The 24,038-nt window shown below is 41.9% G+C and overlaps 3 protein-coding genes across 3 annotated transcripts; all 3 read left to right on the top strand.

Annotated features, from left to right (window-relative positions):
* The first annotated feature begins 52 nt into the window (after positions 1–52).
* Positions 53–2,677, top strand: elp5 (elongator acetyltransferase complex subunit 5). Its single transcript, XM_050066912.1, has 8 exons — positions 53–350; positions 465–525; positions 629–709; positions 882–1,093; positions 1,336–1,511; positions 1,588–1,683; positions 1,782–1,882; positions 1,993–2,677. Exons 1-8 carry the CDS (start codon positions 296–298, stop codon positions 2,099–2,101), a joined length of 891 nt encoding a protein of 296 aa, XP_049922869.1. The 5' UTR covers positions 53–295; the 3' UTR covers positions 2,102–2,677.
* A 1,116-nt stretch (positions 2,678–3,793) lies between these two features.
* Positions 3,794–17,487, top strand: ctdnep1a (CTD nuclear envelope phosphatase 1a). Its single transcript, XM_050066913.1, has 8 exons — positions 3,794–4,528; positions 7,468–7,534; positions 12,182–12,300; positions 12,386–12,457; positions 12,607–12,723; positions 12,838–12,949; positions 13,239–13,323; positions 16,207–17,487. The coding sequence occupies exons 1-8, from the start codon at positions 4,424–4,426 to the stop codon at positions 16,265–16,267; spliced, it is 738 nt and encodes a 245-aa protein (XP_049922870.1). The 5' UTR covers positions 3,794–4,423; the 3' UTR covers positions 16,268–17,487.
* A 3,186-nt stretch (positions 17,488–20,673) lies between these two features.
* Positions 20,674–23,764, top strand: gabarapa (GABA(A) receptor-associated protein a). Its single transcript, XM_050066918.1, has 4 exons — positions 20,674–20,915; positions 22,318–22,396; positions 22,499–22,617; positions 22,759–23,764. The coding sequence occupies exons 1-4, from the start codon at positions 20,826–20,828 to the stop codon at positions 22,837–22,839; spliced, it is 369 nt and encodes a 122-aa protein (XP_049922875.1). The 5' UTR covers positions 20,674–20,825; the 3' UTR covers positions 22,840–23,764.
* The last annotated feature ends 274 nt before the right edge of the window (positions 23,765–24,038 follow it).

Raw genomic sequence — 24,038 nt, 5'->3', positions numbered from 1 at the left:
GAGGAACTCTGGGATATGACGTTTTTGAAGCTATACACTCCAAACATGCTACCTAGCGAAACATGTTGAAGTAAGTATGGACAGAGGAAGCTTCATTTTCAGTAAATTATGAGTTTCTGTGACTTTAGGCGGTTACCAGTCTAATTTTTAGCGGCCTCGTTCTTCAGCCGTTGAATTAGTTTGCTCTACGATGTTTTATTATCGTATTAACGTTTAAATAGGTGGCGAATTAGAGACATGCTAACTAGCTGAAGCTACCTGGACTACAGTTTACTTAGATAGTTAACCCACTACCATGTTGCCTGACTTATTGCAAGGCATTGATGCTGGAGGGCTTCTCATAATACAAGGTAAATGCTTTAAGTATTGTAGAATTTAAGTCCAAACTGAGACTAATAACATAACTGTGTGAACCAAAGTATTAGCATACAATAAAGTCATGTAATTTATATTTGCATTGTCAGATTCTGTCAGTTATTCGGGTCGACACCTCCTGAAGAGCTTCATCAATGCTGCACTGAACAGGTATGTATGTACAATGGGTTAGTAATGTTTCTAAGTTATGTATTTGCTAAAACAAACTAACAACAACCACAATTCTAAAGCTTGCTTTGCCTTATGAACTCAGGGAGGAAGCTGTCCATGTCCTTGGCTTTGACATCAGTGAGGAAGAGCTGAAAGATGGTTTGAAAGGATCACCTACTCAGAGGTAACTAAGATTAGTATTGAAAAAATTAGCCCATCAACAGTAAATTAATAGCCACCTGTTTTAATATTGATATATACCAAATGATCAGAAGCACTATCAATCCAGCTGCAGCCCTTTTTATTAGACAGTTTATTTAACCTATAACAAACCGACTGTTAATCATCTGTTTCAGGCTACACTTTCACAATGCCTACACAGATCCCCTTGGCTGGACCGATCACCCAGCTTTCACAGTTCACCAGTTCTGTTTGGAGGAAGTTACACGTCTGGTCAAGCACGCATCACACCCCAAACCAGCTACCTTAGTGATCGACTCTCTTTCGTGGATTCTGAGACACCTCAGTCCCCCTGCTGTCTGCAAGACTCTTCAGCAACTTAGAAAAGGTGATAAATCATCTTCTTCTTTTTTTGTGTAGTATTTGATGACGGAAGAAAAGACATCCAGGCTGTGAGAGTCTAATTATCTTCTAAGAGAAATTGAGGACTATTAATATCTATCAAAAAAAGAGGTGCACCATCCTATTGTGAAATAAACGTCCATGGCTGATGTATTTGAGAACAAAGTGTAACTTGAAGATCATCTAGTTTTGCCACTATTTAATGGTATTTTTCTGGTTTTTCATTAGGGGGAGCTGTGAGATCTATAATCGGCCTGCTCCACGCAGATATGCATCAGAGGGGCACTGTGGGAAGTGTATGCCACTTGGCTACTTCAGTCATCACCGTAGCACCGGGGATAAAAGGAGACGACGCTGTGGCAAAGATAACGAAGCGCTCAAAATCGGGAAAAGTTATGCAAGATGTAAGGAGTGTTTCATTTGGGATCATTGTGTTCCTTCACTGTTAAAACAGCTGATATATATATTTTTTGTCCTTAGGAGGAGATTTTCACCATCAAAGATGATCTCACAGTCACAGTACAAGGCAAACCCAGCCAATTTGGACCCAAGCAGGCTGACCCTGAGGAGCAGGAGGTGCAGTATATCACGTTTATCACCTTCTCACCATACGGGGATCATTCAGCTAAAGATAGGGCTCATGACTGAAAAGTGTCCTTTTTGTGTTTCCATAGACGGACCCAACAGCCAACTTGACCTTTAACCTTCGACTCTCTGATACAGAGCGTGAGGCTAAAGAGAAACTTGCACTTCCCTTTGTCTTCAGCAAAGAGAAGTGAGGAACATTTGTCATATTTTTCAACAGTTTTCTTGTGATTTCGTTCGATATGTTTTGTTAATTTTTACAAACAACTCCAAAACGCTGTCCCCTTTTTGCGCCTACAGGAAAACTGCTCTGCTCCACTCAGGCCCAGGTTCAGGACGAATTCTGTACGAGCCTGATGCCAATGATGACTATGACCAGGAGGATCCTGACGATGATCTAGATGTGTAGGGTTCGGGCACAAAGGATCCGTGTTTCATGTCCTCCTTGCCTTCAAGACACTGAGCTTGTTTCAGTAGTGCAGATTAAAAGCCTTAACACCGCAGCTCATGGAGCTTTGAAGATGAAAAATAATGTCCAGTATTTCTGTAAGAAGTCCGTATTATGTTTATAAAATTGTTTTATTAAAGAGTGTTTCCTAATATTATTTTTCACCTTTTTTAATCACATTGATTAAATTTATTTTTATTTTGTCCAACTGTTAGCCGATACCACACTCTCTTTTCAAAAAATAGAATGTTGTACGCAGGGTTGAAAATTAGCACCAGCCAAATGCTGGTAAAATATGCAAGTGGCTGCTAGATTTATATCTATCGGTAGATTTTGGAATTCACAAGCCACAGTGGCAGGTGGACAAAAAAGTTAATTTCCAACCCTGATTGTTTGTGTAATGCACCATCTTATTTCCACAGACATCGAACTGACTCTTAGCACAATGATTTATTGCAGTGGTTCCCAACTTGGACGTCAGGGCAAAATAAAAATGAGCGGTGTCACAAGATAATTAAAGTGATAAAGGAAAACATGCATCCTGGATACTGTTTCCTTTCCCAGAGCTTCTAAAGATCCTATTGTCAGAAGGAAAAGTGCTGCTCACTACTGTCCATATCATGTCCATGTATGTATCCATGATCAGAAATAATATTCATGAGATTTATTATGTTAACAGTTACATTATCTTCCATGGTTAATATTGACAAATTGGATTCCTAAATGGGTGACTTTAACACAGATTAATTACTTAATGCCCTGGGTCTATTTGCATCAAATGATAATTATTTTCGAGTGAAATCATTTCCCATTATAAATAACATTACAATCTATGGTGCAATTTGCATGGAAGTGTCAGAGGGGATCAATATTATTTTCCTAAAAAGTTGAAGTAATTTGGCAGCAAGATTTTTGCATTAACTTGCCGTTGGCACGCCCATGTGTTCACTGACAGCAGTAAAAGCTACCCATGCTCAATATTCCCATATATAGTGCCTATAAAACACATTCGCCCATGCCCAGTGAATTTTTGGGGGGTGCACAGGGGCCACGTCCCCCACAGTATTTAGAACAAATAACACCATTTAAACAGCAGAGGTCTATTATTTTGACATTTAAAGACATGTCCACCATAAATTGATTCCAGAATTTGGTTTACATACACACCTCTGTTGATTGGGTACACCAGTGACACATCCACCAAATAAGAGAAAGTACCTTGAAGCCTGATGCTCACCATTTTGAGGAAACATGAAGTTAAACGGTGCAGTTTTCAGATTGAAAGTGTCTCAGGAAATTAAATGTTTGATGCTCTGAATTATCCAGGGAGGACACCCCCCCCCCCCCGTTTCCATTGTGTCACCCCACCAATTTTGAAAGAAAAAACTACGCCCATGATTGTTTTAAAACTTTGAATCACAGTGACATATATTGGATTATTGACTGCCAAAGTAAAGCAACATGTTTTTTATACACAAAAATGTCTAGGCAAAAATCAAACTGCAGTACAAACAATAAACTAGTGTCTGAAAAATCACAGAGGTTAACCAGGCTAATTTAAACAGACTTGAATCAGGCTCACACGTTTGCTCGTTCACGTCTGTTTATTTTCTTTCCACGTGGACGTGCTGCGCGCGACCACAGGATTCCTCGCGGAAGTGACGGCAAGGCGGCGATGGCGGCTCGCAGTTTCATTCCGGATTTCCACTGGACTACAAACTGATTTTAACCGGGCCGGTTTGACTTTGGGGAACTTTTACAAAGCTGTCTCTCTTCGGACGCCGCACAGAGTGAAGTCGCGCTGACCCGGTGCCTGACAACGAGCGGCCCCACAGCTTTTTTGGGGTATTTTTGTCCAAGGTTCAAGGTGGTCACCCTGTCGAGCTAGCGGTAGCTCGGCGGCTACTAGCTAACGTTAGTTGGTACACAGCTAGCTCCGGAGCTAGCTTGTCAACGAGCTGCGTGCTAAGGTCCATACAGCAGCAGCCGTCGTGCAGCAGCTTTTCTTTTGACCACGTCCACGTTTGTCTCCCACAGTAACAATGCGAATGCACTCTATTTGATGCTAATTGTGCCACAAGTGTGCAGAGCGAGGTACTCACACGTTTGCTTGGCCTCTTGTTAATTTGAATTGCTAGTTTGGCGGCTGTGGCTAAAGACGGATTTTGACTACCACTAGCAAGCAAGTTCCCTCCGTAATTATCCCGACAACTTGAGGCGAAAGAGTGCTACCAACTCAGAATTGAAGTTGAGTTACTGTGGGGTCTTTGCGTGGTCGTCAACATGCTGAAGACCCGGCAGTGTTTACTTGGCATCCGCACTTTTCTCGGCGTAACGTCGAGAATATGGGGCTTCATCATGTACATCCTCAGGAAGCACCTACGAACGGTGAGAAGGGGGTTGAAAGATATATGGCAGTTGATCCTGATGTGTCTCTGTGACAAGTGAGCAAAGTCTTTAGGTTGCCATGCTTCCCAGGTTACACCTTCAGGGATGCTCAGTTAGCTCTCAGAGAGCTATACTACCTGTGTGTCTCACCTGTAATGTTATCTCCTGTCTCCTTATGTGCATCCATTTACCAATATTATGTAAATGTGACTGAGTAGCACCAACCTCCCACTCAATAACAGCAGTGTCAAATTTATTGCTTAATCATTTAGCATAATGAGTGCTAGGAGTGTCTGAAACTTAATTCAGTAGCGGATAATGAATGGTGAAAACACATTTGCAACACAAGGAGTACTTTAAGTGCCACACAGGATGTTAAAAGTGCACCTAAATGTCCACCTGCAACTTATTGATAACTCTAGATTATATTTTCAATTAGTTAATTGTCCAGTTCGTCTATAAAATGTCAGAAAGTGTCCAAAAACCAAAGGCTATTCAGAAGGAAATTCATTTAATAATGATAGAGAGACAGCAAATTCTTACATTTGTGTAACTTAAACCATGCGTGCAATCATTGGTAAATGACAGTCAATCAGTTATCAGCAATTGATTAATAGACTAATTGTTTTCACCCTTAAATAAGGTCTCTAGGCGCCTGGTTGTGATGTGATATTATGAATGAATGGTTCATTCATCTACATCCAAACATTAAATCAGAGGAGCAGCCAGGACAAGTCTGCAAGTCACCTTCAATTGCTCTCAAATGCCTCCACAATAAACATGGCATTTAAGGTGACAGAAGTCGTCTCCCCGTAACTTAGACGCACGCACAGGTGTTGTCGAGTCGTTAATAGCCATGCATATGTGGTGTAACATGAGTGGACTTCGACTCTAGCTCAGTATCAAGCCCAACAAAGCTTGGAGGAGTGCCCCGTGTGTTGTAATCATCTTGCCGGTCGAGGTTTGTCTGCGGTTTATTGTGTGGCAGCAACACTTGCGGGTTGTCAACAGGCCCTGAGAGTGAGTAGTCCAGTCCATGTTATGGCTGAAGTGAGAGGGATTATGTCAGCACAGAGAGTGTACTGTTCTCTCTCCCTCCCTCCGTTTCTCTCATTCTCACTCACAGTTTAGCGCTGTTGTTTACAATATGTGATGCACTGGAACAATGTCATGATCCAGTGACTGCGAACGTAGCGTATCATGCAGGTGATCCTGAAGCAGGTGATTTGAGGTTAGGATGTTAACACCTGACCTGCTCAGTACTTTTAAAACAAGGGATTGATGCTAAAGTTGAATCCCCCAGTTTGTTATGATAACCTAATTTATTAATCTAATAATCACCTTGTTTCCTCTGCTGTCTGCGAGTAAGGTAGGACTTAAGGTGTTTCCCTTCGAGAAGTGATCCGATCCAAACATATGGATCAATAAAAGCTCTATTGGATTATAGATATTAGGACCAGGTAATAATCCCTCGCATGCCACTCTGTGTCAACAGATGCAGAGATGGTTGTTTATTAATGTTGTGTAATGGCTCTGCTTATTATCTCCTGCATGAGCGAGTGACAGCGTGTAGTCTGGTGTGGAGTTAGTGGTGAAACAGTTGGCTACACAACACAAAACTCCTAATTTTAATAGTCACTGAAATGATTAGTTGATTAGTTAATTCACAGAAAATTAATCTGCAAAAACCTTGATAATCAGATAATAATTAATGTCATTTTTTGTGTCTGGTTTCAGCTTCTTTGCTGTGAAAATCTGCAGGTTTTTATAGTCTTCTATGATAGTAAACTTAATTAGAAAACAAGTTTAAAGAGCTATTTCTTAACTACACTTGCCAGTATCTGAGGTACAGCCACACAAATGCAAGGACTAGCTGCATTTCTCCTGTATAAATCATCAAACATTGAAGGTTAGATTTTTTTGGGGGCGGCTGTTGGTCAGGTTAGCAGAGCAAGAATATTTGAAATGTTAGATTTAGCCTTAGTCTGTAGGTAGGGGACTCAGTCTGAGTCCGCAGGCCTGGGGTCCAGATGGACGCTCTTGGAGGTGCAGAGAGCCAAGTCGAGGGTGAGGTCCCCCTGCGGTGCTCAGCAGCTGCTCGCACCAATAGGCTTCCCCCGAGCATTACTCTGCCAGGCAGCAGTGGGAGGGCACACACAGAGGGAGGCCCTGTCCAAGGCTTAGGTACCAAGCAGCCCAGGCTCAGTCAAAGTCACCCTGCAAGTCTCCCTCTGTGTGTGCGGCCCATGCTCCACTGACACCCACCGACAGCTGGGGGGATATAAATAGCCCTGTGAAGGAAAGTGCAGAGCCCCTGGGCAAGAGTGGCACTGGAGAGGGTCCTCTCTGTAGTCATCCTGAGTGGTGCGCAGCAAGGAAGTTGGAGAGGAGGAGTCATGGGGTGGACACAAGTTCATTTCAGCCTGGTGTCCTCCTCTGTTCTCTTGCTAAATCTCGGATGTACATTCCCCAAGAATGTATTGTCTAAATTCTCAAATATGAAGTTTGGGAGATAAAGCCATACTTCTGGTCTAACTCATTCAGCTAAGTTTCAGTCGTGATGCTTCCCCGAAATTGGATTATGTATTGCACCAACTAAGATGACGCAAAACCACTTTGCCGTTATGCCCCAAAGGATTCTTAAAACACTAATACTGGTCGTCTGTGTAAAGTCACACAAGATGTTGTTGTCTTGGAGATGAAATCAGACACTTTTAGAGTGCAGTAGGAAATGAAAAGATTGGAGCCTTCAGTGTATTTGGTGCCAAACATGTAGTCCCCCCTTTTTCATCTTTAATCAAAGCACAAAGAAAACAGACGCGTTTGAAAACCATCCATGGTGCAGCTACCTCATTACGGCTCAGTGTAGGGTTTGTATTAACAGTGTGCTGATCTGTTACGGATTGACTGACTGTTTCATTTGCCTTGTTCCTTTGCAGATAATCCAGTATCAGACGGTGCGATACGACACTTTGCCTCTGTCACCTATTTCCAGAAACAGACTCAGTGAGTACATGATATGATGTCTTAATGTTACTGCAAAGCTACATTTCTGGGTCCCTGTGTAACTTTTTTTTTTTTTTAAGATAAAATGATAGAGGGCAGACACTATCACAACATAATTGTAACTTGGAAATTCAAGTACAAGTCAAACCAGTCTGTCAAGAAAGAAGGGACTGTGCAGAAAACAAAAGTTATCAGCAAGATACCAACGTACTTGTGCACAGACACACACTGACCTTGTTCTCAGTACCGTCGTCACCTCAAATGAACATCATGAGTATTTCTAGACTTCTATAATATGCCTTCTCTATATGAGGAAACTCAGACAAGCTGTCATTTGTGTGTCATGCTTATAGGTCAGGGCTGTATATATTTATTGAGATGAATCAGTTGGCCTGTATTCTTTTTTTTATTGTTTCAGTGAACCTGTTGTGCTACATTGGCCTGTAATTGTGCACTGCTGTGACTTTTAACTAGAATGCAAAGAAAGATTTTGCATGTAAGTCACTGGCCTTAAGTTTGGTTCAGCAACAGTAGAGTGTGACGACGTTCTTGCGTCATTGCAACTGAAAGACAAACAAGTAGTAAGAATAACGAATGGGTTTGCTGACAGCACACCTGAATGTCCCTTAGACAACATCAGTGCTTTAAAGGAAATGTCCATCTGTTGCACAGCTGTAGACGAGATTAATATCTGTCAGTGCAGCAAAGGAAGGGTGCTGTTCAACTCAAAGAAATAAATATAACCTAAACAGGACTCAGTAAAATAAGAGCTACTACCTGCATAAACAAAACTAAAAGTGAAAATAAAACCCTTACATTCAAAACAGCACCCCTGCACCTAGGAAAAAATTCTGCATCAAAGTCTTCTGAGTTGCTAGCTGCACCCTCTAGATTGGAGAGCTAGACAGGATGCCGCTCCAATCAGGACCCAGGTTTGTGAAGACAGGAAGCAAGAGTAGGGAAGGGCCATGCCTCAGCAGGTGGACCCAATCAGGTGCAGGGGACCACACATCCCAATCAGCATGTATCAAAAGTACAGGAAAGGTTCAACACATGGGGACAGATGCATAAAACTCTTGTGTAGAGTCACGAGTAAAACAAAAGCTTACACGTTCTGTTCCTCACATTTATAAAGCTGTGTGCTGTGTAATTCTGTTTTATAAATCTCAATCTTTGTTAAAGTGGGCGCATGGGCACGAGCTTCATTTCCACACCCAATGTTCGCCATGAATTGATGTAGAAACAGCCTTAATCATCTGTTTGCGTGTTGATTCCTGTGCCCCTCCACCATTCATTTGTCCTTTCAATGAGAAATACCTCAACAACAGTATGTCACTGACTGTGTTGCATCAGCGTGGTTCTCCAGTCGTGCCAGAGCGGCAGTCTTTAAGCACAGCTGTAAATATTTGTTGCACCAGTACCACAAATTCGTCACGTTTCTGAAAACCATCATCACAGTAAAACCCTAATCATGTGTATTGAGAAATGTCAGAAGGCTGATCAATGATTCATAGCACTCGTGTCAATGTTAAAGCAATGTTTTCCGTCTCTTAACTTACATTTAAACTCGTCCTCATTGTCTCACCTGCAGCTTTCTCAGCTAAAACCGTGTGCACGTCTGGTCTGAAGAGTGTGTGAGGTGCGCACATTCTCACTGCATATTCTTACCAGGTTATGTGTGGGAAAAGGCGTATGCATGGTTTTCGTGCGTACACATCGTTCGTGCATCTGGCCCCTGGAATTGCCGTATCACAGACACTTCCAGATCCACAGCTAATCAATAATATTCATGTTTAATAATACATAGGCCAGTGTGAAATACCAAGGATCTGTGTATCAGTACTGCATAAATAATGTTTGACATTTTTACACTGCACAGAAAGCCTTTACTAGTAAAAAGGCAGCAGACGGACCATAGTGTTTCTCAAGGCCTTTAACCAGAATGCTAAAATTAAAAGACTGCCTTATTTGGCTGTAGGTCAGTTAGCCACTGCGCTAGGTAAACTATCATTGTCCCAAAAAAGCATTTAAGTAAAACAGTGAATTATTGCAGCAGGTTTATGTCAGGATCCACCCAACACGGTGGCATGGTGACCAAAAAAAAAGAAATAAATTTAGCCTCCCTCTCTGACCCTAACAACGACAAGGTGTGTGTGTGTGTGTGTGTGTGTGTGTGTGTGTAAGTACAAATGTTTAATGCAGTACTTAGCATGGACTGGTGTGTGTGTGCTCCGAATGCATTTCCCTTCTACCTGAAGAGAGCTCATTCAAAAGAACTCTCTTGACTTGAAGGAAGGATTGCATTTCAGTTTCACTTTCCTCGCCTCTCACTCACAACAGTGACCTCAGCTAGAGATCCAGGTCCAGTTTCAAGTGAATGAGTGACTCCTTTAGCTGTAAATGGCTGGTATTTCTGTTGGTATTGACAACATAGTGAACAAAATTATAACTGTATCACCAGTGGTCTCCAAGTCTGTGTGTCACATTGCTCTCTAATATCTCTCATAACAGAATAAGGTCGGCAGAAAAGGCCCTTAGGAGGTGGTATCTGCACCTCCTGGCCAAAAAATGCTGTGTCGTATCTTAGTGCATATTATGGGTATCATTATTATATTATTAGTTTACAGGTTACTAGTTGTCAGATGGCTGTACTCTTCACAGCACACATCTTGCTGTCTTGAGACTGCGGTCTTGAAGTCATTGTGGTTTTCACACTACATGACTGACCAGCGACAGGGGGGGTCACACACTACAAGTTCTTTAACCAGCAGGAACCTCTGATGAGTATGTCATACGATACACTGGTTGAACCACAACTCGGGGTTGGTGGGTAGATACTAAGGACGCATTCACACTGGCGCTATTTGGTCCGCTTTGAATGAACCCTGTCTGCTTCCTCGGATAGTCCGATTCGTTTAGAGTGGTGTGAATGCTCATTCGAACTCTGGTGCGGACCACACGAGCAAACCCTGGTTGGCTTGAAAACTGGGGGTCACAGTTCACTTGCAAGTGAGCCCTGGTGCGGTTCGTGTACATTGGGAAATGCAAACCGACGATCCCGCGAACGAAAGAGAGGAAGTGACGTAAAATGCAGTGCATTTTGGGCCATCAGTGCGAACCGTGAGAAGCAGAGGTAAAAAAAGAAAAGGTTGGAAAATATCTTATGGGCAGACGTGAAGTAGTGAGATGGTGCAGGCGCTTATTGATATATGGTCAGATAACTATATATCGCAGTTGGTTGTGGCTACCCACAATGGATTTCTGTTTTCAGTCCTGGCCAATCAATGAGCCAGGTTTTCTTCTTCCTCATGCTTTTTTTTTCTTTCTGGCCAGTCGTTGTTTCGGGCAATCCCGCCCCCAAACGAGCTGTTGCGTGACGTTGTCCAGGCGGTTTGGTCCACTTTCAAAAGTGCAGTGTGAAAGTGAACCAAACCAAGTGAAGATATGAAATCTTTCGGCATTCCTTGCCCAATTGAACCGAGTCCCCCGGATTATCCTGGTGTGAATGTGCCCTTAAACACATATACACACACACACACACACCTTGGAGAGGGAGCATTACTCAGTCCTTGTCTCTGTCCTCAACTCGTGTCTTGTGCTTTCATTGGCTGTAGCTCGTCAACAAAATCCCCGACAGGTTCAGATATTTTGTGTGCAAGATATCTGGGATGTGGTTTACACATACTACTTAAGCACCAATTTCCAAGCGCCAAGCCAATGCCAATTTGTTGCTGATCTGGGGCCTTGTCAGGGAGCTCCAAAAACTCTCTCATAAAACTGTTTTTATGGTTTGTTGTCACAATTATCGTTAATTCACGTGTCCAGGACTCCCTGAAAGGCAGTATTTATTCTTGGTGTATTATCTTATAAAAATGAAGTGAATTTATTTTAATTAGTTGTCCTGGGCCCCAACAGCCGACAGGGTAGATATACATCATGTATTTTAATTGCTCAGCCTATCCCCAAAAGTAAAGTGTGCTGGCAAATCGAGCGTACTATCATGAATCCAAAGAGAGGTAAACCAGCCGCAAAATGGAAATGGGTCCAGGAGCAATTACCCATCACCATCACGTTGTTCTTAAAATAAACCTTAAAAAAGTGAGACTGACATGAGGTAACTCTCTAAGTTTTAAGGGCCTAATTGTTCAGAAGTAATGTGATAGGATTGGATCAGATCTTGAAAATGGTTTGTTCAAAAGAAAAGAAAAGGATTCTGAAATCGGATTAGATTACATAATCCAGTTCTGGATCAAACTTTTAGTGCGTGTGTTTTTAGTAGGATTGGGATACCTTCGATCCAAAAAAATCAGGATTATCCTGATCCCAGCAGATGTACACACCAGATTTCAGGAACAAAATGTAATAAATTGGTCGTCATGCTGTTTTCTGTTTCTTCAAATAAAACCCTTAAGGTGACTCTCAGCTGGCTATTCTACCTGTTCTTTACACAGCTAGCAGCCTACGTTGTAATACACAGTCCCATTTAGAGCCCTGGTTATCCAGTAACTGTCGTTATTACAGTGCATGTAATAGCATTGTGTGATTCCTTGTGTAACCTCATTTGTCCCAGTAACCTGATTTCCTGTGTGCATGTCAATGTGCTGAGATAAAATAGCTCATGTGTCTATGCTGTGTGATGAACTCCAGATGCAGTAAAGAGGAAGATTCTGGTTCTGGACCTGGACGAGACGCTGATCCACTCTCACCATGACGGGGTCCTCAGACCCACAGTGAGACCTGGCACGCCGCCAGACTTCATCCTCAAAGTACGAGCGTTCGGCCAAATATGTACAAGTTTGAACGCACGTGCATTTGAGCCTAAACACCGTCTGTCTTTCTGTCTCCGTGCAGGTCGTCATCGACAAGCACCCAGTCAGATTCTTCGTACATAAAAGGCCGCATGTCGACTTCTTTTTAGAAGTGGTGAGCGGTCATCTTTACCATCAATCCCCATTGTACTGCACTCTCACGCTACTGATGCCATAAAATTATGTTTGTTTTGGATAATGACCCCTCGTGACTTACAGAGCACTTACTGTAACTTGTTTACTGACAATATCATGTGTGCACAGGTGAGCCAGTGGTATGAGCTGGTGGTTTTCACAGCCAGTATGGAGATCTATGGCTCAGCGGTGGCAGACAAGCTGGACAACAACAGGAACATCCTGAAACGCAGATACTACAGACAGGTACTGCACTATAGACTGTGTTTATATAGCGTGTTTCTTAAAGGTGATACAACTCCCACTGACCTTTGAAGTCTCTTCTGATGGTGACTTTTGTCTTGTTGTTTCTCTTGCCAGCATTGTACATTGGATCTAGGTAGTTATATTAAAGACCTGTCTGTAGTACACGATGACCTGTCCAGTATTGTCATCCTGGACAACTCGCCTGGTGCTTATCGTAGCCATCCAGGTAAGACTTTATGGCTTTAACTTATCCAGATTGGTGTATATTTAGCTGTGTGCACATGTATCTTTAACATAAAAGTCGATCCTACACACACAAACCTTGTGATGACACAGAAAGAGGACAAATAACCGAGCAGTTTATTCTTAGTACAAGGCTTGTATTGTAACTGCTGTAACAGTACATTAAATCTGCAGCTCCACTAACACTCAGTGGCCTCTTTAACAGAGCAGCATAAAATCACAACCATGTCCATTTCACTGACACGACTGACTGGCTTTTCTCTGCCCTCCAGACAATGCAATACCCATCAAGTCCTGGTTCAGCGACCCTAGTGACACAGCACTTCTTAACTTGCTGCCTATGCTGGATGCACTAAGGTAAAAGGCATAATAAAGTTGGCGTGAAAGCAAAAGAGACAATGCAAACACTTTAACTCTTGTGCACACTGTGTGGAAATACTCTGTGGTGATGGAAGAGGTAGAGAGACAATGGTTGCCACTGGTGTACATGATTTAAGTTATTAACACCTGTCATAACTGCAGCGCCTTTTTCATTGCATTTCAGTACAGCTGTACTTGATGTTGGTTGTATAATAATCCATTCACATCCCCTTTTATGTTGTGTGGTGCACAGCCTGATTAATGACTAAAGATGCCCCACCTATACTGCCCTACATCGTCAGTTGCTCTCCAGCATTTAGCCTGAAGCTAGGGCTGTCGCGGTGAAGGAATTTCCCCTGTGATGGCTTTACTGCAATTTTTTGTTTTTGGAAATGACTTCATCATCCTGAATTTAGTGCTTTGTAAATTAGATTTGTTGTTGGGCTACTATTAGGTGTATTTGTTGCTTTTAAAAAGGCAAAGATGATAAAGGATTAAAGCAGATTGAATACTTTTCATTGTTAAGTGCAGAGCACAGAAGGGCAATGAGGCGCAATAAGGGGTGGAGCACTTCTTTCAGCTGAGATGCTTTGGTTGCATCTGGTGCAGAAACACGGGCTCAGTATTAATTTCTGCTCTGTTTTGATGTTGTTCAATGATGTAATGGTTGGTCTGTGTGTTATTTGTCCCACCCCTTCTCTACTTTGATTGGATGTTTGGGTGAAAAGTCACAGTGACAGCCGCATTTTACCCAAATATTTCTTATCTTAAGAATAGTCGCTCATCGCCTCGCTACGCTGCTAGCATTTTTAGCACAGTATAAATACACATCTTCCATTTAAAAAGAAAAAGAAAAAACAAGAACGTAGCAGTTCTGCTGATTGCTTGCCATCCCTTGCAGTTGGCCTGTTAATTGCGCGATATTGCAATACTGCGGTTATCGTGACAGCCCGATCTAAAACCTCATGTTGCACCAACAGTATACTTTGAAGGCTATCTGTGGACAAATTTTGTAGAATTAAAAAAAATGTGGTTTAAGATGTTCTTGGGATAGCTTAAGATTTTGGGAAATATGCTTATTTGCTTTTTTCTGAGAGTAAGAAGAGAAGATTGATAAAGCTCTCATGACAGTGCGTAAAGAACAGAGATGGCATTACTTAAGTTTAGCTTAAAGCAGTCACTAGAGACTAACGTATCTGCCTGAATCCAACGCCATTTTAATTCCACACTGATACGTAGCCATGCTAAATATCTGTTTTTTTTTAGTTTTTTTTTTAAGGATACGAACGTGGACATTGAAGGCTGACTCTCATCTTTCTTTCCATGGCAAACCCTTGTCATGTGTCTCTTAAGTGTCAATGTCCCCGTCTTTTTGCTGTCATATACCAGCATCGTGCTGCACTTGGTACACTCGACAAAGCGGACACACACGTTGCCACCGTTGACAACTCACATATGCGCGGCCAGTGGCACCATAAAGGGGGGGCCGTGGCTCCACCCCTCAGGTGTGATAAGTAGTTGGTTCCATAGCTGAGGTCTATTATGGGGAGAGTGCACAGTTTTTGGATGTAAACCAGACCCGTCCGAGCCCGAAGATAGTGGCGGGAAATAACGGCTGGGTCGGGTACTAAGCTCTATAATGGAGTTTCCCATGGTGCTCATTAGTTGTTTTTTATGTTAACCAAGAAACAGCTGTTTCATGTCACCATGCCAGACAAATTGGTCACCTCAAACTCAGTGGAACGGGCGGATTCAAAGGTCTGGACCAGCACCTCTGACACCGTGTCTGTACAGGACGTGTAGTGAAAGCAGCACCTTAACAGAGCAGCAGCATCTTCAGTCCTCTGTCGTCTGTGTCTGCACAGGACACGCTGTAATGCTTACCACAGCCTGATTTATGGCAGGGTGCTTGACACTTTTGAAAAAGCGCAGCTTGACAGAAATTAAAGAGCCTTGCAGCATTTTCCATTCACGCTTTTAAGGGATTCAGTCATCTCCGTGGTAACCAGACACAATCCTCCCGCCAGCTTGTTAAGTTATATTGTATCATCCCGACCGGCATTTATAACTGAACAACAGCTGTTTGTTGAGTATCTGTACTTGTACTGTTTTGCTTTAATAGAGACATTTGATGAAATCAGAGTTCATTGTAGAGGAAGAGATTTGAAACTTATTCTACTGAGAAGACAACAGGAGCACAAGACAAGGAGGTGGTCGTGCGTCTATTGAACCAAACAAGGGAGCTGTAGGGTGAAAATGTTTCGGTCCAACAAATGGAAAGGATTCATTATCTGTTATTATCTGTTAGAACATGTTACTCCAACTTCAAACTTAAGACCCAGACACACCAAACCGAGATCGAAGAACTCGTGGCTACAAGGCTAACTGTCGTGTTGCCTCATGTTGCCTGTGTCTTGGCCAAGAAACTGCACTTGAACACAACACGAAGACTAAAGCCAGCAGCCAACTAGCATCTGTGTTGCTATCTGTGCCTGCATGAGAGGAAATAACTTTCTACTCCAGCAGGTGGCAGCACAGATTCAAGGCACTAGTTCAGTCAGTTAAAACTAAAAAATAACACACACCATTCTGCTACAGAGCTCCAATGGCAAAAAAAAAAACTTTACTTAATATAACAAGTTTGTTTTGATGTCATGTTCTCTTGACTTAAGCTGATGTTTGCTGTCCTCACTTGTGTTTCACTTCTCGTGGCCATAGACGCTCACTGACTGCCGACTGTCAGCTTGGTGTGTCGGGGCCCTTATAGCACAGAGGTGTCAGAGAGAAACCATACACCTGCATGTCTTAACTGTTGACCTGTTCCTTTAATGGAAACACCCAGCGTCAAGAAGTTAATTTGCCTCTCTCTTTCTCTCCTAGGTTCACTGCTGATGTCCGCTCCGTCCTCAGTCGAAACCTCCACCAGCACCGACTCTGGTGATTGGCTGAATCAAGAGGGGCGGGGCTTGTTGACCAGCCTCTTCCTCTCTGCCGGCCTCCACCCTGCCCTCCGTTCCCACACAGACGACCCACCAGCCCTCTCTGAGCCTCTCAGACGTGTCCTGAGGAGATGAGGGTTGGGGTGACGGCCTAACACGGGATGAACAGTACGGGATTACCAGAGCCCAGAAACTACTGAGGAGGGTGGGAGGGGCCAGCTTGTTTTTTTTTTTTCTTCTTCTTCTTCTTGATTCTTTATTTGTATTTTTTTTTTCCAAAACAAAACGGAGCCTCTCTGCCTTATTGCTCCTGATACTGACTGTGTGCGTATGGAGGTGAGCTTGTGTACGTGAGTCGGAGTATTCGTTAGTCCCTTTTTAAACTTTTTTGACAATTGGGAGGGGCGGGGGGGGAGGAGGATCAGCAAAGCAACAAAGACCGTTCTACGTCATTATTTCTTCTTCTTCTTCATCGTCATCAGACATTGCACTTAAGCAGACAACTCATCAATTTACTGTCTTAACCTCTCAGAGCAACTGAGCAGGGGAAACTAGAAAACCGCCCCTTTTTAGATCAACCTCATCCCCCCAGCGGTAATTCACTGATTCCTGAGGTACGTTTATTTTCCCTGAACACGAATGGATCAACCTACATGGTGTACTCAATGGACTTTTGCTTGCAACATACCATCCACAGGCATTTTTCTGGACAACTAGCCGAGCAGCCTGAGATTTTTCTTTTTCAGCCATAACCATTACTCTTTCCCCGAAGCTCCTCATGGGACTCAGTGATTAGACGTGACTGAAAAGTTGTGAGAAAAAGAAATGGCTTGTAACGATACGTGGACTGCCGTGCCGCCTTTCCATATCTGATTGTTTCTCTATTATAATACGTGATAATATGACTTCTGCATACCACCACATCTCTCTCTCCCCCTTCGCCATCTGATGCCATCCTGATTTCATCGAATAGGAAATTGCACTTAAAGTTTTTTTCCCCCTTCTGTTTTTGTTGCAGTTGGTTTTGTATTTGATTCAAAATTTTGCAGCCTTCCTCTTTTCAGTTTCGACCTGCTCCGCTTACTGTATGGGTTCAACTATTAGACCCTCCGTCTTTAAATGCCTTCTGAACAATGTCAGTCTCGTCAAGGCTCACACCGGCTTCTTATTGGCTCTGTCTCCAGGTCTGTGTTACTAATAAAACACTTGTCAGTATCGACCAGTTATTATCCAGCTTGTTTTCTTTTCATACTGGAGGAATGATATTTTGCAGCTTGTTCAGTAGGTACCTTTTTTTCAGGGTGAGAAAGAGCTCAAATGGATTCACAGTTTCTGCTTGGTGCCATTTGTGTTTTGCTAATATCTGCTGCCATCATGTGGTCTGACAGGGAAATGCATTTTTTTCCACTGAGTACTCCCACTCCAGCTTTTTAATTTTGGTTCAGGCTTTTCCAAAATGTTGGTGAAGATTCTCAGTTATCCAGGTCTTGGTAAACTTAAGCGCTATATTGTAGGCCTTCAAGAAACTCCAGTTGCCTACGATATAGCACTTAAGGGCTTATCCACAAATACTCAGGCATCAAACCAGAAATGCCTCCAAATGAAGGCTACATTTGCAGTGTTTAAGGCCTGTATCGTGTCATATACGGCACTTAAAAGCTTGTCATTTTTGTGTGTATGTGTTGATATACACTCATCTGCCAGTTTATTAGGTACAGCTAGCTAAAACTAATACCAACTAATACAAAATGCATGTAATAAATCCTCCTTTCATTGTTCAAGATTATATTGAAAGATGGGTTGACTGAACTGTATGATCATTTTGGAGGCTGACGTCCACAGTGCTGCTGAGTTGTGCTGCATTATACTGACCAGTGTTGTCATAAGTATTGATTTATTGATGCATATCAGTTGTGAATATCTGAAGGGTTTCAGTTCTTCTTTCCTGCTGTTTCTTCTCTCCAACAGCGAATGAACACACACGCTGCTGCAGTTCTTCCTCCTGTCACTCACTCACTTATTGTGCTGCCTTCTTGTCATCTCATTCACTCCGGTTGCATGGCTGCATTTGTGGAGCAGTTTTGTTGTTTAACTTGCACTTTATAGCATTTTGAATGTGTGACGAGTCTTTTGAACATGTGAACTACCACAAGAAGAATATTGTTTTTTTTGTTAATGTTAAGTTTTAAGAAGAAAAGAAAAGTCATTGCTGTCATGCTGAAGCCTTGTTATAGTCATGTTTTAATGACCATTTTAAATGTTATGCCCTCAATGTCAGTTTTTCTTCGTGGTATCAAAATGGTATTGAACATTGATGTTTTTCAAGTTATTTTATTGTGACAACAGCCATACAAACAGGCATTTACATCACTGAAGGAAGGCACTGTAAACTCATCTCCAAAATGATCATACAGTGGAATCAACACATCTCTAAACAGTTTTAATAAAAACCAAACATTACAACCTTCTTGAAGGTATGATGTAATGCAGGATTGTTGTATTAGAATGCATTTGTTTTAGCGTGGTGTACCTAATAAACTGGCAGCTGAGTGCATTCACCTTTTGTGATAAATGTAGGCAAATGTCACTGTGTGAAGATACCTGTGCACATTTATTATTCTGCTTTTCTAGGCAACTGTAATTCTAGCTTCTTCTTTTTTTAGCAGTTTGCAAAGTGTGTATAACTTTTTTTTTAAACTGGATTTTGTTGTGGTATTGCCACAACCATTTTTGACATTCATCCCTCTCAGTCATAACAGACAGGTAAGTTTATCAACTTGGATATCGGTGATTGCACATTAGCTGATCAGTCAGTGCTGTGAGGACATGTGGTCATATGTAGAAACCATTTCTTTCCTCGACATTTAAACGTTAGACATGCGTTTTTAAATTTTCTTTATTCTAATGCAGGGGTAGGCAGCTGCACCATGGTGGGCAAAGTGTGTACGGCTTTAGCTGTTGTATTCCAACACCTCTACCTCCTCCTGGTGATAAAGCTTGAAATAGTAAACATGCATCTGTCATTGATAAGAGTAACTTTACTCTTGTGAGAGTTCCTAACACCTTCCTTGAGGCTGGGGGTGCTGTAGAGAGGGAAGGCTGCTGCTTCTTGGATGCACCGTGCAGTTCACATGTAGGTGCAGCAAGGAGTTACTGTACATGGAGTTGGAGAAACATGGATTACTGTAATTTGGACCACGACTCTGATAAGGCAGGAATGAGCTGTCGCTGTCGAGAAGGCCTTGTGGGAGTTGGATCCACATTATGGTTTGCGGTGGAAGGAGTGGGCTTTACTCAAGGTTTGTCAGTGATGAGTTGTGTGGGGGAAATAATTTGGCAGGGAGCAGGAATGACTTAGACGCTTAGACTAGTTAGAATGTAGATCTGTCATACCTTTAGTCCAAAAATAAGCATCATACTAAGACTCAGGTTTTATTGAAGAGCTTCCATGTTAAGCTGAAGCTGCTGTCAGTAACTATTAATATTCTAAAATCTGTATTTTGAACCTGAAAAACATCCCGTCCACAAATGATTCAGACTCAAAAGCTTTACCCAGATCACCTAAAATTATTAGACGACATTCTGGTTTGAGCAGAAAAACTGTTTCACTTTCAAAACTGTCTCCATTGTTATTAAAGAGAAGTCTGTAAACACATGAGGGACTTTTTAGATTCATGCAATCTGTCTGTCAAAGCAAGGAGGAGAGCTGAGGTGGAGATGTCACATGAGGAGATGGGGTGAGTCACAGAGCTGCAAGTCACATGCATGATATACAGGTTAGCAGCGTGGGCACATGAACGACAAACAGTGACTCTGACTACTAAATATTATATGTCAGATCAAATATTCATTTTATTTTCTGTTCCAGAAGATCCTCATGAACCCAGTGACCACATGTTATTGTGACTAATGTTGTGGCAACAGCGGAAATTGCGAAACTTCAAGCCAATTTATTCATTCTCAAGCACTGAGCTCACATAATGAGTGAATGCATATTAATTTACAATATTCCCCATTTTGCTAAGGTCCTCCTAAAGTCTTAGGACTCTGATTTAGAGCGCTGTTAATATATAAAGCCAAAATGACAGTGTTTAATGTGGCATGTTTTTTAGTTTCTCTTATGTAGCTGCTAACTGCTGGGCCTCGGTCATATGACAAGGACAGCTGCCGCCTCACCGCCCTGCCCTGTGTCTCTGCGCGCAGAGGTTGATCAAAATAAAATAGTCCCACGGTAAACGCCATTATAGACCACAACCCCCTCAAAAAAGATTGAGTCTATATTTCAGTTGGATAAAAAACGATTATCACTTTTCCATTACTGCAAACGTGGTCTAGTTTGGCATAAACCCCACCCTGCGAGCTGCACTCTCTGCAACGTCATGTTGTTATTGTATCCCTCCGCCGCAGTCGCACTAGGAAAACAGCTGTGGACGAGCTAACGGCTAGTTAGCATCGTTTGTTTTTGTCGTGTGTGTCAGCGATTCGAGCAGTTCCTTGAGCAAAGCCCGCTATCGGACAACCTCGGAGTGACCGACTTGTTGTCTGTCATCTCTCTTAACAATGAAGTTTCAGTACAAAGAAGAGCACCCTTTTGAGAAAAGGCGGTCCGAAGGCGAGAAAATAAGGAAGAAGTATCCGGACAGGGTACCTGTAAGTAGCTAACGTTAGCTTGGCAGCGCGAGCCGTAGTGTAATGCTAGTGCTCTTTAGCCGTTTGCTAACGTCACTCAGTGTGCGCACTAAAATACATATGTTTATAATCATGTGTTTCAGCTGTGACTACACCTAACTTTCCTTATCTTTCACTATAGTTGACTGCTATGTTAGCAAACAACACACTAGTTAGCTAAGCTAGCGTTAGAGGTTAACCAGAAAGAAATACGCCCGCACCTAGCAGGCCAGCTCCTGATAGCTTCGTATAATCCTTCCGTGTGTATTTATTTAACACAATACTACTAAATAACAAAGAAAATACAAGCTAACATAATGCCACATTGGATAGAATGACCGTAGCTGTTACTACAGTGTAAACCAGTTTGAGTATACAGCCTGATTGAGGTCTGAACGGGTAGCTGGGTGTAGTTTCAGACTGTATGTTGAAACGCTAACAGCAGTGCACCTTAAAATAGTATGTGTCAACAAACAGGAGACTTGTTTACGTCGCCCTGGCTCCTGGAGATAGATTTTATAGTCCACAGCTATTGACATTTTGACACTCAAACTAATCCAACATGACTGACTGGGTCAAAACTGACAATAGATTTATGGGTTGGGAGTTTCTGTCATGTATGACGAGCTTTATTTGTCTTTACAAGAGCAATGTAGATTGTGATAAATTTGATGTATTGATGCAACTAACGCTTTAATGACCATCATCCAATTATTTCTCAGTTAATTAAACACTAATTTGGTATGTAAAATGCCAGGAATAGTATAAACCAGCCCATCACAAGTTCCCAAAGTCCAGGATGACATATGCTTGTCCTGTTTTGTGTGATCAATAGTTTAAAATCAATAGTCCAAAACTCAAAGATATTAATTACTGTCATAGAAGTGAAAGAAACAAACAGGCATTCACATTTGAGAAGCTGGAACCAATGAAATGTTGCTTATAAAATCCAATTAATACTTAAAATTGTTGCTGGTTGATGTTCAGTCCGTCGACTAATCTTAATTATTTAAGCTCTACAGTGACATGCTCTGCCTGGTGTGTGGGCAGGTAGTATTCTGGTAGTAATCCTATTTTTAGACTGAAGAGATGGAACTGAAAAGTAGTTTCACGTTTGACTTTTAAACATATAAATATACCATTGTCTTTTTAACTGGCCAAGTACAAAATGCCGAGTTTGAGGTCCTGTTAAAATGAAACGCAACATCTGGTTTAAAACATTTCCGTCCCTGCTTGACTGAGAACTTTGTGTATTCTCACATCCCTTTTCATAGAAAGGTGAAATGCTCTATTAAACTACTTCTCGCTTGATACACACAGCCTTTGTTCAGTGGAAAATGTACCCGACTCATTTGCAATGGCTCTTGTTTTTCCTTTTATTCAGGTAATTGTGGAGAAAGCCCCCAAAGCCAGAATAGGAGATCTGGACAAGAAGAAATACCTTGTCCCCTCCGACCTGACAGGTAAGCATTTTTATACTGTGCAAAGTTCCTTGATGACATTTAAAAGACCCCAGTGCAGTAGCATCTAAAATTCTATAAATCTTGTTTATCCTCTTTTATCAGTGGGCCAGTTTTACTTCCTCATCCGGAAAAGAATCCACTTGCGAGCTGAGGATGCGCTCTTCTTCTTTGTAAACAACGTCATTCCACCCACCTCAGCTACCATGGGACTGTTGTACCAGGCAAGAGTCATTTTCTACCTCACGGACCTGCTCTCTGAATACGTCTTAATCAGCGTAGTTTTTCTTCCTTACTTATATTAAAGTGAGCTCACGTCTACATTTTTAATGTCGCACTAATTTCTTTTTTCCTGTCTTCCTCAGGAGCATCACGAAGAGGACTTTTTCCTCTACATTGCCTACAGTGATGAGAGTGTGTACGGGAGCAGCCAAAGGGAAATATGATCCCACTACCATCCTCCTCCAACCACTACCCACCTTTCTGAGACCTCCTCCACCATTCATTCATTTAAATATTAAATCCAGCTCAGCAGCCTAGAGTTCCCAGAGTAAATATGTCAAATGCACTTTCACCACCCATTCATTACCCCCTCTCCCATCCATTTCTGTCTTTATTATTCTGCAGTCTGAATTGTATTTGCCTCCGGTTTTCTTTTCGGTAGCGACTTGGGTTAAATGGTCTCGTGGCCAGTTTTCTTTCTAGCGTCGTAATGATCATACCTTACTGAAAAACTGAGTAAGCATCACGAAATAATGTTAGAGCTAGGCCGTAAATATAGTCACCCCGGGGTTAAGGGAAGAAAGGCGTAGTATGTGAGTTCAAATCAGCTCTTATCGACAATGAAGTTAGCTCATTGTTCGTCCACTCTGTTGGCTTGTAGGAGTGTAAAGCGTGTTATGATTTTAGGTTAGGAAATGAATAATATCTACCAGCTGAAGGCAGGTTATTTGTCTCTGGCGGAGTGAAGGATAACTGTTTTGCAGCAGTTGTTTCCCGAGATACAAGTGGTTAGGGAGTTTTAAAAAATTCACCAGCCGCTGAAGTCTGAACGAGGATCTAGTTGGCTGCCCCGCATCTGACCTTAGGAAGGAGCATAATAGAATTCAGACTAAACAATCATCCTCCGCTTTCAGTGGTAAGACTATTACGTTGACTGCTACTATGATTATTGTTGTTGTTGTTATTGTTAATTTTAGATGGCTTACTTTCTAAAAAGGTATTGTAAAGCTGAGTGCAATTTTCTTTTTTTTTTTAAGTTTGTCTCCTTTTTTTAAAAAAAAAATAAGGTTTGAACTCTGTATACAGCTGCATTACTGGCTCTTTCTCTCCACTCATGACCATACATGATAAAATGTGATGAAAAGCTAATTGTGTTTCTTGTCTTTATTTAATATATCTTTGGTTATATTTGTTACAGGATCACAAAAAGATAATTATCCCTTGTGAGAAGCTCATCGTTAGTGCAGAGTTGTGGTACTGACCAAGAAACATTTGTCATTCATTCGTTAAGGCTGTTGTGATTCTTACATTCTTTAATTATAAAAATTTGTAGCCTACACACCTATTTAAAAAAATATAAGTTGAAACCTGTCCTGGTTCAAATTTCTCCAGTCTTCCTTGTTCAGGTGTTTTTTACAGGGAG

The sequence above is a fragment of the Epinephelus moara genome, chromosome 17, assembly GCF_006386435.1.
Source record: "Epinephelus moara isolate mb chromosome 17, YSFRI_EMoa_1.0, whole genome shotgun sequence".
Lineage (NCBI taxonomy): Eukaryota > Metazoa > Chordata > Actinopteri > Perciformes > Serranidae > Epinephelus > Epinephelus moara.
Note: the sequence above shows the minus strand (reverse complement) of the source record. Positions and strands in the feature narration are given on the sequence as shown.